The 13,362-nt window shown below is 38.0% G+C and overlaps 1 protein-coding gene across 1 annotated transcript in view; it reads right to left on the reverse strand.

Annotated features, from left to right (window-relative positions):
* LOC123231977 (maestro heat-like repeat family member 5) overlaps nucleotides 1-13,362 on the reverse strand; it is a 101,460-nt gene that overhangs the window by 53,350 nt on the left and 34,748 nt on the right. Inside the window, exons 8-12 of the mRNA XM_044658304.1 lie at nucleotides 11,233-11,355; nucleotides 7,857-7,936; nucleotides 6,570-6,708; nucleotides 5,061-5,156; nucleotides 3,683-3,787 (exon numbers count right to left, since the gene is read on the reverse strand). Coding sequence (XP_044514239.1) covers nucleotides 3,683-3,787; nucleotides 5,061-5,156; nucleotides 6,570-6,708; nucleotides 7,857-7,936; nucleotides 11,233-11,355 — 543 coding nt within the window. The remainder of the gene's footprint in view (nucleotides 1-3,682; nucleotides 3,788-5,060; nucleotides 5,157-6,569; nucleotides 6,709-7,856; nucleotides 7,937-11,232; nucleotides 11,356-13,362) is intronic.

The raw sequence follows: 13,362 nt of genomic DNA on the forward strand, positions 1-13,362 counted from the left end.
TCTCATCAACATAAATTTTTATGAGAATAATCTAAACAACACACACACACATATTCATCAAAGACATCCTTAATGAAAGTATTAGACAGAAATAGGCAGGCTTCCATCGACATATTCCATTGTAGACAACTTCTTTGTCCTAAAATAACTGATGGAAAGATGTAGAGAGAGCAAGATCTCTTGCACTTATTGTTTGTTAACTATAAAAAGCATTTGATTTGATAAAGCAAAACAATGCTTTCAATTCTCTCTTTTGACAATGCATTTCCCATGCAAATGTAAACATTAAAAGCTTGCTTTGATGAGTCAGCAAAAGAGATAACTTTGTCAAGTAATTCTTTGAACATTAATTTCAAGCATGACATAAGTAGATGTAGGCTCTCTTAATGGTGTTTTCCATTGCCATGGAAGTTCAATTAAGAGTCCAAATTGAAGAGAACTTTCCTATAAATCAGGATATTCTCTAGATGCTTCTGTTTGTGGATAGTACTGTAAATTACATCAAGCCTAGAAACATTATGGACTCTCCTAAATAGAACAGTAATCATTAAAAAGAGGAAAAAAAAGTTTGCTCTTTTGAATGAGGCTAACTGAAAAGTCTAACAATGTATAATGGAAAAGCCAGGAAGAATGCCTTGTGTTGATATAGATATAGATACACACACACACACACACACACACACACCGAGAGAGAGAGAGAAAGAGAGAGAGACTATATATGTAATATATTGACAACACCTATAGTTCATCCATCAGTACGTAACTAAAAAGACTTTCCACATGTACAATGAGGTAGATCCAGATTGAACAGTTGGAAAGAGTAGAAAATTGATTTAGTAATATTATAAATTTATTTTACTAATACCAATCTTCTTCCCCCAAATTAAGTCCTCTCTTTTGATTTCTCTTAATAGCAACTAAACTCTAAGAAAAATACATCTATACATATCTACTTTTTCAGTTAATACTCAGTTTTTGATTCCTTAGAATCTTATTCCTGATCTCTCAACTTAACTGAAAACTGTATCCTTCCAAGTTGAAAACAATGGCTTAATTGTCCATTGCTTTTACCTCAGATCTTATCTTACTTCACCTTTCACCAGCTTTCAGAGTTTATAAACTTTTTCTGTGTTGTTTGCTGGCTTTTGCATGCCATCTGCAGCTTCCACAAAACTCCCCACAAATTCTCATTTAACTTCTTAAGCCAACCCATGATATATCAAAACCTTGATGTCATGATGTAGAAGGGATAACCGTATGTAGGATTATTTTAAGAATATATTTTATAGGATTTTTAAAAAATGAATTTAGGCTTGTTCTAAAAATATCCTTAATAATTTAATAAATGAATTAATAGATGTTCCTAAACAAATAAATAATGAATAATACTGCACTTTAATCATTATATTCTCATGTCCAAAATAGCGTGCTTATTTGTTGGTGTCCAACCATCTAATCATTGTTAGAATCCTGAAATCTAGAGAGCTTTGGCTAATATCACCTGTATGCTTATCCTAGGGTCTCAGATCCCTTATATTTAAATTGAGGAGACTAAACTAAATGCCTCTGGAGTACCTTCTAGCTTTGGAGATCTGAGCCCACAATCCTTAGCAGATGTGAAGTCTTACATACTTGTTAAAAGAAAGTCCTAGAGAATGTAGGCTCTCCCCCCAGGGAGAGGCTTCCTAGCCATTATACCGTATCAGGTGGTTGTAGAGAGAGCAGCTGGCCCTGAAGTAGCTAGAAAGTCTCTCTCAGAGAAGGAGAGGTCTAGATATTATCATGCATAGACAAAAGCTCTTAGTACCCTCTTTCAGTTGAGCAGCCAACCAAAATAAGCATAAAATGTCAGGTGAAGATAAATTCTATTCTTTTCAACTGCCTATAACTGATGCCATTTCCATTCTGGCACCTATATATGGAAAAGATTTGCCAAAACCATTCTACAAACTGTTTTCTCCATTAAGGAGAAGAAAAATCTGACACTTGGACCCTCACATCAGAGTCCCTGAGGTGATTACAGAGAAGGTAGGAATAACACTAAAAAGAACAAAGGTAGGAAAAGTAGCCAGACTGTACCTTGTATAGAAAGAGCTGATATGCCTGACAGTAAGATAGTTTTGAGGGTATTGAGGGATTAAAATACAAAGTGTCTGAAGGTAAAGGAAAAAAAACCTCTTCGAATTATGAAAGCATTCTGCCCAACCTTCTTTGTTCCTCCTTCTCTCTTTAGGCTACATACTATAAAATAATATTGACTTTAGATTTAATGCCTTGGTCTAATCTCAGTGAAGAACCTTTTCTTTAACTCTCAATTCTTCTAAAACAATTTCCTAAACTAAATCCTCTTTGACCCTTGCCAAAGACCAAAAGATTTTCTTTGAGGAAAACATAAAAATTCACTAAGAAACTTGGACCTCCTCAATCAGTGATGGAAAACCTTTTAGATATTTAATGCCAGGTCCCACCCCTACCCCCCAGATCAAATGCTACACCATGCCCCCCACCCCACCTTGTCCCCCGGCCCTCCTCCTTTACCCCTGACAGGAGGGAGGAAACACTCCCATTGGGCTGCTGAACAGAGGGGTGGGTGCCATAGATTTGCCAACACTGTCCTAGATGATAGAATTAGATTGGAGATTTAACAGGGGCCCTGGAGGTGGGGCCACTTAAGAGAAATATTTTCTTCCCCTGTGCTTTGACTAGATTAGAGTAATGATCAGGCTAAGAGAATGTCTTTTCTTCAGATAATGGAAGTATCTCTTGAGCTGTCCTCTAGCCAAGTGGAAAACAGAATCTTTGGCAGAGTGCTTGAAGAGGGATTGAATGGTTTAGACCAGAGAAATGGTTCTTTAGATGTAACCACTTTTGTTCTGAAACTGTTATCTAAACAATGAATTCTTGTTCAAACTCACTGTGGAACTATTGTGTAAGAACAATATAAATTGTCATTCTAAAAGAGATCGTGTCGGGAGATTTTCAAAACTAAAGGGACATTTGGCCTAGTTTTGGACAATCTTCTCTCTTTAAGCAGAAGGTACCTAGATTGATTTTGAGCTAAATTAGCTTTAAAAAAAGATTTCTGGCAGATGCATGCCTAACCAGAGGGAAGATTTTATTTTCTACAGACTATATCGACACTGAAAATGGGTGACTAAGAAAACATCTATAACTATGGACCTACATACTGGCTCTCATCTATATAAAATCCTTAGGAAAGTCATCTATATGCATATAAAAGTGATCTTCAGTGAAGGTATCATTAGTAGAAAACAATTAGACTTCCAAAAAGCAATGCTCAACAACGGATATTAGTTTATTGTCTCACAACTAAATGAAAGATGAAGAGAATATAAGGTGCCATTGTGCATATTGCTTGTTGATTCTGAAAAAGCTTCATGAACTGAATTATGAAAAAGTTTAGAAGTTATTCTGCTAGAAGATAAATAGAGCGGGTTGATTGTCTCCTGCAGTATAATATCCATCAACTATATGCACCTTGACCACACTTCCCAAATGCCTAGCCTCCTTTTCTGCTCAGGTGTTTTTAGTCCATCAGTTACCATTCTTTGATGCTTCGAGGAGGAGGAAACCTCCTGGTTATTCGGTGGCTCCCTTAGGAGCTTCCCCTAAATCTCTAGTTGCATCCGATGTGAAGGAAAGTGATTGGTTCTCAACTTACATTTAGACTCAGGTTTTCTTGGGAGTATTGGAGTAACCTCAAGGCAGTCTGCTCAGCCCGAAGTCTCTCGTGAGGCTTACTGGCCATGAGCCAGGGCTCAAAGTGCTATAGGTGGAACAAGAAAGAAAACTCAGCTAAGAAAGAACCATAGTCCTGAGGGTTTCTCTTTCTCATTCCCCCATCTTTCACCTCACCCCATGTATGCCCACAAAAAATTGATGAGTGAACATCTGATCATAGCTAGCTAGTCCTGTGGGCAAGCTGGCTGGGCAGAAATCAAGGTAATATGATACAAGGACCACCTCAAAGCTTCACCTCTCCCTGAATATATTCCTCCTTTCTTTCAACCTGTCATAGCACCATCATTTCCTTCAGCCTGACATTTCCATTATTATAGCCATTCTCCTTGGTTGTATCTAGTGGACAAACTTAGATTCAGTACCCACTGTGTGTGTGTTGCTAAGAGCTAGGCTTTTGGGGGATATAAAAACACTAAGTCAATATTTATGTGCCTGTCACATAGTAGGTGCTTATTAAATGCTAATTGACTATAAATCATAATAATGGATGTTTATATAGTGCATTATAGTTTATAAAATACTTCGTTATTTCCAATTTGTAAACTATTATTATCCCCATTTTAGAGATAAGAAAGCTAAGTTTTAGAGAGATTATGTGACAAGATTGGGCAGAGTAGAAAGAGCACTGGATTTTTGGTCAGAAGAACTGAAATCTAGTCTTGATTCTATCACTTCCTTGCTGTGGATATCCTTTACCACTTTAGTGTTCACTCTTCTCACTTATAAAACAAGAAGCTAGACTAGATGATGTCTCAGGCCCCAAGTAATGTTAATAGCTTGTAGTTCTGTTAATTGCCCATAACACTCTGTTGGTAAGGGGCTGCAGAAAGGGCTAAAAGGATTAGGACTGAGTACAGGTCTTGGAAGAAAACAATATAGACAGTTTCGTTTGTCTTGGGAGTTTAACTAAAAAGGGGAAGAGAGATACTGGACGATAATTTTAGAAATACTGACTAGATTTTTCTGCTAGCTTTCAAAAGTCTTAATGGCTACTCAAACCACTATGTATAGAGTCTAAGCACTTTTTAAAAAATAAGCACAAGTAGTCACATCACAGGGAAACTTATTCTTAGTTCCAACTTGACTTGAATGTGGGGCCACCAACCTGTGACAATGACACTATACCCTAATGCCCTGGGACATTTCTGGCCTATTAGAAATATCTGGATGCAAAGCTGAATTTGGGGTTCTTCCGCCTGAAGGTAGCCCCTACATGGACATAATGAGCTCTTGGTGGGGATATACAGAGGGGCCAGGGGTCATTTGCTGAGGCCATTGCCATCACTCTCATCCCTCACCTGCAGGATAAATTGGAGCTCTTCCATTGTCTGATGCTCAAAGAGGAAATGTTGGAGAAGCAGGTCAAGGGCCTGCATTGTCTTTGTATGCAGGGTCTATATATAAAAGAAAACAAGTCATTTCTGGCATCTCAAAGGCTGGCCTGATGGGAAACAATGTAGAATAGGAGAAGGGGGTTGAAGGTGGAGATAGAAGCCTGGTTCAATTCCTACTCTGCCACTTCCTACTTCTGTGACCTTAGGAAAACTGCTTCACCGCTCTGGGTCTTCATTTCCTCATCTATAAAATTTCGAGTTAAACTAGATGACCTGTAAAATTCCTTCCAGCTCTAAATCTATTTTTCTATGTGCCTATGAGCCCTTTCAGCTTTGTAGGAGCCTTAAGAGTTCTTCAACTGTAATTTCCCAAAGCCCTATTTTATTCTATCCCTAGGGGCTAACAATAGAATGTTTATATTCAGTCACATATTCATGCAATGTTCTTTCTGTTCTCCAGTATCACATAATACTTCATACATCCCTCATGCACTAATATTATTTTTTATGTTATTTGTAATTGTCTCATAGACTCCAAGACTCTCACTCCATCTTTGTATATCTTTTCCAGTGACTAGTACTTTAAACAAAGCAGGGATTTAATGAATGTCAAGTGAATAAATGAGTGGTTTATATATCCATCCATTAATTTTGAGATATGACATTTTATTACAAGTGCATCTCATTTAGTCTGGAGAACAAAAATTCTAATTCCTTCTTCAAGACTTACTATATGACTGTTCATTTTTCCTCAAGTCTCAGTTTTCTCATTTATAAAATGAAGGTAATCATACTTACTCTTCCTGCCTTGTGAGGAAAGTGCTTTGTACACCCTATGAGGTTACAGAAATGCCCAGCTTCCCCAGGCTGATGCTTCTTGAAGATCTCTAGACAAATGGATCTGACCTGGCAACTTGGCCCTTTCAGTGACTGGATGGTCTTTCTAGCTGAAAAATTCCTTCTTAATGAACATAATCCATTGCATCTACACAGCACCTCATTGTTTCCTAAGTATCTTATCCAAGTTCCCATAGGTAGAAAGTTGTGAAATTGGGCCTAAATTTAGATTTCCTTATCCTCAGGCCAGAGTTGTCTTCACTGGAACACATTATCTTTGCTTACCAAGAGACTCTCCAGCTAATTGTGATTAGGAAAATTAGAGCACAGGATTTAAAGTCAGAAGAGTTTTTATAGGTCAACTTGTTAAATCCCTTCATTTTATATATGATGAAAATTAACACTCAAGAGAAGCAAGATGACAGGGAAATAGGTGGCAGAACAGAGTCCAAACAAGGTTTTCTGACTTCAACCCTAGCAAATGCTCTTTCAAGTATGTCACAGAGATCTCCAGACATACACTTAGCCAACCTATGTCCACTCCAGGCTGGGGGCCACAGAGCCCTGGTTTTGGTGTCATCTCCCAATAGCCAGACCTCATCAGGTACCCTCAGCTAAGGAGCAGGATTGTATTACCTGAATATCAGGTAGGTCCTCCTGGTCAACCACATCGTTTGCTAACATCTCTGGGGCAGGAAGCATGAACAGGCTTTCAAAGCAGATACTGAGAACTCTTGTTTTGACCATCGTTGGGATGCTCGGTTGTAGCAGGGAGCTGAGCCAAGAGACACACAAAGTAAATATATTTAATTTTAAGATAAAGATATTTAAAAGCAAGATTCCTATATCACTGAAGACCTGACTCTATATAGGGTTAATGATAAGGTTAGGGAGGGAAATAGGAATGTTGATAGGGAATAGGGATTGTTCCTGTGTCTTCACTGATACTGTGAACTCCTAGGTAAGAAAATTGCCTGTACCAATGTCTGTGAGTCATGGAATGCAGAGTTAAAATAGAAAACAAATCAAAATCTAAAAATGGGGCATTAAAAAAACGTAAGCTAAGATGATGCTTAAAATCACTATTATAGGATATGGATTATAAACAGAGGCAATAGGGAGTTTATTAAATAGGGAAATGACATTGTCAAAGTTGTGTGTAAGGACAGATAGTTGGTGCTTAATAAATTCTTATTTACTAATTGATTTTCTAAGTGAGGACTCACACCCAGGTCCTTTTGTGACACCCAGCTGATATTTTGAGATGGCTGATAGGACAGAGGCAGGCAGAGTAAAGCCAAATCTGAGACCAAAGTCAGGGCTCAGTCTAGGGTCAGGGTTTAGAACTTAGGTCACTTAAAGTGTTCATTCAGTCTTCTGTCCAGTCTGTGACCCTAGTTAAGGCCATGTCTATGCCTGAGGTTTGGGGTCTACCTCAGGTCAACCAATAAACATTTATTGAGTACCTGCTGCGTGCTTGGCATTAGACTAGGGATAGAAAGACAAATATGAAATAACCCCTCCCCTCAAAGATATTATATTCCATCAGGAGAAACAATATATGCATATACAAATAATGATAAAATATTAGCCAAATTGACAAAGGGACTGAAATCAGGGATGGGTAGCTAAGTTGGGACCAGAGTTGAGGTTCAGCCTGTAGTCAGGATTAGAGGTAAATATAGAGCTGGAGTTATAGCTCAATACATGGCCAGGACAGAGGAGTTCTGTGGCCAGAGCACAACACATCTATCTAGCCCAAACAGGAACAGATCCCAAGGCTGGAATATTAACCACAATAATTCCATCTCCCCCTACTTTCTTCATGGTCACAGCTCCTCCTTTTTTCTGTCTATGCTTACAAGTGTAGGGGCTTAGTGGGGCTTCTGGCCTTGAATTTCTAACCTATGAGGGAATAAATACCATAAAGTGTTGATAACTTGTAGGCTCCTCTGATGAAAATATGTGACAAGAAGTTCCTGGGATTCGTTCTGAATGCTGATCTGAGAATGACAAAGTCAGATTAATAAGAAGAGCAGAATCCTGCCAGCTATCTTGGCCCACTCTTAAAACCATCTGATTTCTCTCTAGCCAGTATCCAGCCGGAGCAGATCATGGGCATTTCATACTCCAACATAGGTAGCAAAATTCTGCCAAGTTATTTCTATCCTTGAGAATGAATAAAAATGAGGTCTATGGCCAGTAACTGGTACCAACTCCCGGCATCATCATATCTGCCCCTCATTCCATCCAAATCCACTCCCTGCTCTCTGTACGATGGTGTAGGCCAACCAAAATGTAAAAATAGCTTAGTTACCCTCTTAGTTATCATTGCTGTCTTGCAACTTTTTCCTAGATCTGTCATTTCATTAGTGGAAAGGCTTCCTTACAGATACTTCGTGACAAAAGATGTAGTTTCATGAATTTCAGGGACCAAAAGAAATCCATCCCCTTGTGATCAACCCACTGCAGATTAGCTTCTCAATACTGACCTAATTGGTTACTCTATGGAACAAGAATATGCACATTCTCTGGGCCTGCTCTCAAGTGAAGTCAACAACTAGTTATTAAGTGATTACCATGTACCAGGCACTATGCTGATACCAGGCTTTACAAAAAAAAAAAAAAAAAAAAAAAAAAGCAAAATAGTCCCAATCCTCAAGGAGCTTACATTCTTTTTTTTTATTGTCATGCAAAACTTCCATATTGGTCATTGTGGTAAGAACACACTTATATAAAACCCAAACCCCAAAATAGAACCATAAATCCACTGATGTGAAAGATAGGAGCTTACTTTTTTTTTTTTTTTTAAAATAACCTTTACTTTCTATTTTGGTAACAACTCTAGGGCAGAAAAGAAAGGGCTGGGCAAACAGGGTTAAATAACTTGGCCAAGGTCACAAAGCAAGTAAATGTCTGAGGTCAGATTTGAACCCAGTCCATCTAACCTCCAAACCTGGCACTATCCACTGAGCCATCTGGCTGCCCTGAGCTCACATTTTAATAGAAGAAATAACATGCAAATATCTATGTGCAACAAGCTATTTACAGGGTAAAGTGGAGGAAATCTTTTTTTTTTTAATTTTTTTATTTTTTAGAAAATTTTCCATGGTTACCTGATTCATGTTATTTCTCTCCCCTTCAACCCTCCCTTCCCCCCATAGCCAATGTGTATTTCCACTGGGTTTTACATGTATCATTGATCCAGACCTATTTCCATATTATTGATAGTTGCACTGGAGTGGTTGTTTAGAGTCTGCATCCCAAATCATATCCCCATCAACCCATGTGTTCAAGCAGTTGTTTTTCTTCTGTGTTTCTGCTCCCACAGTTCTTTCTCTGGATATGGATGGCTTTCTTTCTCATAGGTCCCTCAGAATTGTCCTGGGTCATTGCATTGCTGCTAGTACAGAAGTCCATTACATTAAATTGTACCACAGTGTATCAGTCTCTGTGTATAATGTTCTCCTAGTTCTGCTCCTTTCACTCTGCATCAATTCTTGGAGGTCTTTCCAGTAAACATGGAATTCCTCCAGTTTGTTATTCCTTTGAGCACAATAGTATTCCATCACCAGCATATACCACAATTTATTCAGCCATTCCTCAACTGAAGGGCATACCCTCATTTTCCAGTCTTTTGCCACTACAAAGAGTGTGGCTATAAATGTTTTTGTATGTCTTTTTCCCTATGATCTCTTTGGAATATAAACCTAGCAGTGGTATGGCTGGATCAAAAGGCAGGCAGTCTTTTAGTGCCCTTTGGGCAAAGTTCCAAATTGCCATCCAGAATGGTGGGATCAATTCACAACTCCACCAGCAATGTATTAATTTCCCAATTTTGCCACATCCCCTCCAACATTCATTACTTTCCTTTGCTGTCATTTTAGCCAATCTGCTGAGTGTGAGGTGATACCTCAGAGTTGTTTTGATTTGCATTTCTCTAATTATAAGAGATTTAGAACACTTTTTTATGTGCTTATTGATAGTTTTGATTTCTTTATCTGAAAATTGCCTATTCATGTCCCTTGTCCATTTATCAATTGGGGAATGGTTTGATTTTTTTGTACAATTGATTTAGTTCCTCATATATTTGAGTAATTAGACCTTTGTCAGAGTTTTTTGTTATAAAGATTTTTTCCCCAATTTGTTGCTTTCCTTCTAATTTTGGTTGCATTAGTTTTGTTTGTACAAAACCTTTTTAATTTAATGTAATCAAAATTATTTATTTATACACTTTTTTATTTTTTTCTAACTCTTGCTTGGTTTTAAAATCTTTCCTTTCCCAGTGGTAAACATATCTGGTGAACATACATCTTCTGTTTTATGTTTCATTTGACATTAAGAATCAGAGGACAGTTTAGCATATTTCGAGATTTTTAATTATCTGACTCAAGTGGCCTAAAAGTTTCTTATCATCCTCTTCCCCTCTTCCTACCACTCTGCCAACATCATTGAAGTAGAGAGATCCATACAGAGCTGATAACCATTGTGAATTTTTCATTATTTCACATGGTGTCATAATCACAAAATCACCTGCTATTTAGCCTACTGGTAATGAGTCACTTCCTAGTTAGTTAGGCTGCTCCTCAGAAAATAGACATAGCCTCTTGTTAGAACTATACTGGAATCTTTTCCAGAATGGTAGAATTTGCCAAAGCTTATATTTTCCTGCTATGACTCTTGAAAACGTTGGATCACATCCATGCCACAGTGAGGCAATGGAACAGCAATACATAAAAATATAAATTGATAAATGGCTGAGCTAGGAAATAGATTTGTTTATAAGCATCAAAATGATATAAGACTTTTGTTGTTCAGTCATTATCAATTCTTCATGATCCCATCTGTGGTTTTCTTTGCAAAGATATTGGAGTAGTATGCCATTCCCTTCTCCAGCTCATTTTACAGATGAGCAAACTGAGGCAAACAAGGTTAAGTGACTTGCCCAGGGCCACACAGCTAGTGTCTAATGTCCCATTTGAATTCAAGTCTTCCTGACTCTAGGGCCAGTGCTTTATCAAACACTTTGTCACCTAGCTTCCTATAAGAGACATCAGGGCTCCTCTAGTTAGTTTAACCTCCTAATTGTTTCTTGATTTTTGGCTTTGGAGATTGATTGGTGGACTTTCCATAAATAACTGGTGCATTATGGGCTAAGAAAGGTCATAATTCTCACTTCAGGACCAATTGCATAAGCATAATGCCTCCCTCTTTATACCCCGCCCCCCTATCCCCAACACATATATCTGGGTTCTGGTGAAAAGACAGCCTCCAGTAGTAGGAGTGGATTATCACTCACCAATATACAGTCAATGAGGTCTGGGATCTGTTTGAATATGTAGTTCTGTGCTCCAGGATCCTTGCTGAGTACTGTGGAAATCATGATTGTGGCACTGAGAAAACTATTCTTCAAGATGGAATCCTAAGTCATCCAAAAGGAGAGAGAGAGAGAGAGAGAGAGAGAGAGAGAGAGAGAGAGAGAGAGAGAGAATGAATGTCAGCGGCCTTGGGGAAGCCTATTAAACAACCATTTCCAAGGAATAATACCCAATTCTACAGCGCTGTGGTCTCCCAAGTAGAAACCATGGCAAGAGCCTAAGGTGAGGGTATAAAATGACTCCAAATTGGTGAACAACCAATTGAAACATGGAAAGATGGGACAAATTCTGGCTCCAACATGCCACATCTACCTTTTACCCATTATGACCTGGTGCCCCTTCACTTAGTCCCAAGTCTTTTACTTCTTCCTCCTCCTAACCCCAACTCCACCCCACTCCTAACTATGTAAGAACTCAACCTACCCTCTTTTACAGATGTCAGTCCATAGTTTTATAGACTCAGATGTAGACCTAGAAGGGACTTTAAATAAGCAGTATTCCAAACTAGTATGGAAATACAAGCACATTAATTTATTGTTGGTGGAGCTGTGAATTAGTATAACTATTCTGAAAAGCAATATGGAATTATATAAATAAACAGGCTACAATATTCATACCCTTTGACAGAGTGATTCCACTGCTAAGTATATACCGCAAAGAAGGAGGTGGGAATAAATAGGAAAGCTCCATATATGAGACCTTAGCAATCACTGTCCTAATTTTAGGGATGAGAAAAAGGAACCCCAGAGAGACTCAATGACTTATTCAGATCACAAAGGCTATAAGGAACAGGACTAAACTTTCAAACTTTCAAACACTGTCTTCAAATCCCATGATGCCTTATATCCTAACTTTCACCCAGGACCACACAACAATAATGACTAAGAGCTCTGCTTTCCCCTTTCCATGTCCCCACTTCTTTTCATCTTCAGTGTGACAGATGAGCAGGCATATATATATATATACATACATATATATATGTATGCAATCTATATCATATCTTCTTCCATAAATTCATCCCTATTTCAGTAAAGAGCACCACCACCCTTCCAGGTACCTAGTGCAGTCCCTTATTCCTTACTCTCATTCACCCATATTCAAGCAATTACCATATCTTACTATTTCCATCTCCACATCTCTTAAATCCATCGCCTTCTCTCCACTCGCACAGCCACCATCTTTGTTCAGGCTCTTTTCCTGAACTATTACAATAGCCTCTTAATTTCTTTCTTCTCTATAAGTCTTTCCCAACTCCAGTTCATTCTCCATAAACTTGCTACTGTGATTTTCTTTAAGCATGTCTATGTCACTCAGCTTTTCAATAACCCCCAATAATTCTCTATTGATTCTAGGATCAAAAATAAACTATTCTGTTTGATTTTTACAGGCATTCACAACCTGATCCCAATCTATCTTTCCAGCATCCCTCCTCCTTCCTGCACTAGTATTTTCTACTATTCCTTTCCTTCATACAAAAATATAAATTAAGGCATTACAATTCACTAAGCAAAACCACATAAAGGATGAGGAAGTGACTTAAAGTGTAAGTTTTCTGCTAAACCAGAATCAGAGACCAATTTTTGGATCATAGATGGAGAATACAAATTGTAGAAAAACCTGACTCCCATTGAAAAGAGATGTTTATTCACTGTTCTGATCTATGATTTGATTGTTGTTTTGTGTACCCCCAAAAAAAACTTTATTAAAAAAGTTAACCTGCTTGGAGAGCTACATTGATCCAATTAAATTAATGTTATTTTTTTCTAATAAATTATTATTTTCACATCTACCCTATCCTCTGGGCATATGGTGGATTTTTTTTACATAGTAAAGCATTCCCAATCATGTGAATCTTGCAGAAATTTTCATCAATTACATTGTGGTATAATTGAACATAACAGACTTCTCTACTAGCAGCAATGCAAGAATCCAGAGCAAGGCTGAGAGACTTATGAGAAAGAAAACTAGCCACATTCAGAGGAAGAACTGTGGGAGGAGAAACACAGAGGAAAAACAATTGCTTAAACACATAGGCTGATGGGGATATTATT

This window comes from Gracilinanus agilis, chromosome 1, assembly GCF_016433145.1.
Source record: "Gracilinanus agilis isolate LMUSP501 chromosome 1, AgileGrace, whole genome shotgun sequence".
Classification (NCBI taxonomy): Eukaryota; Metazoa; Chordata; class Mammalia; order Didelphimorphia; family Didelphidae; genus Gracilinanus; species Gracilinanus agilis.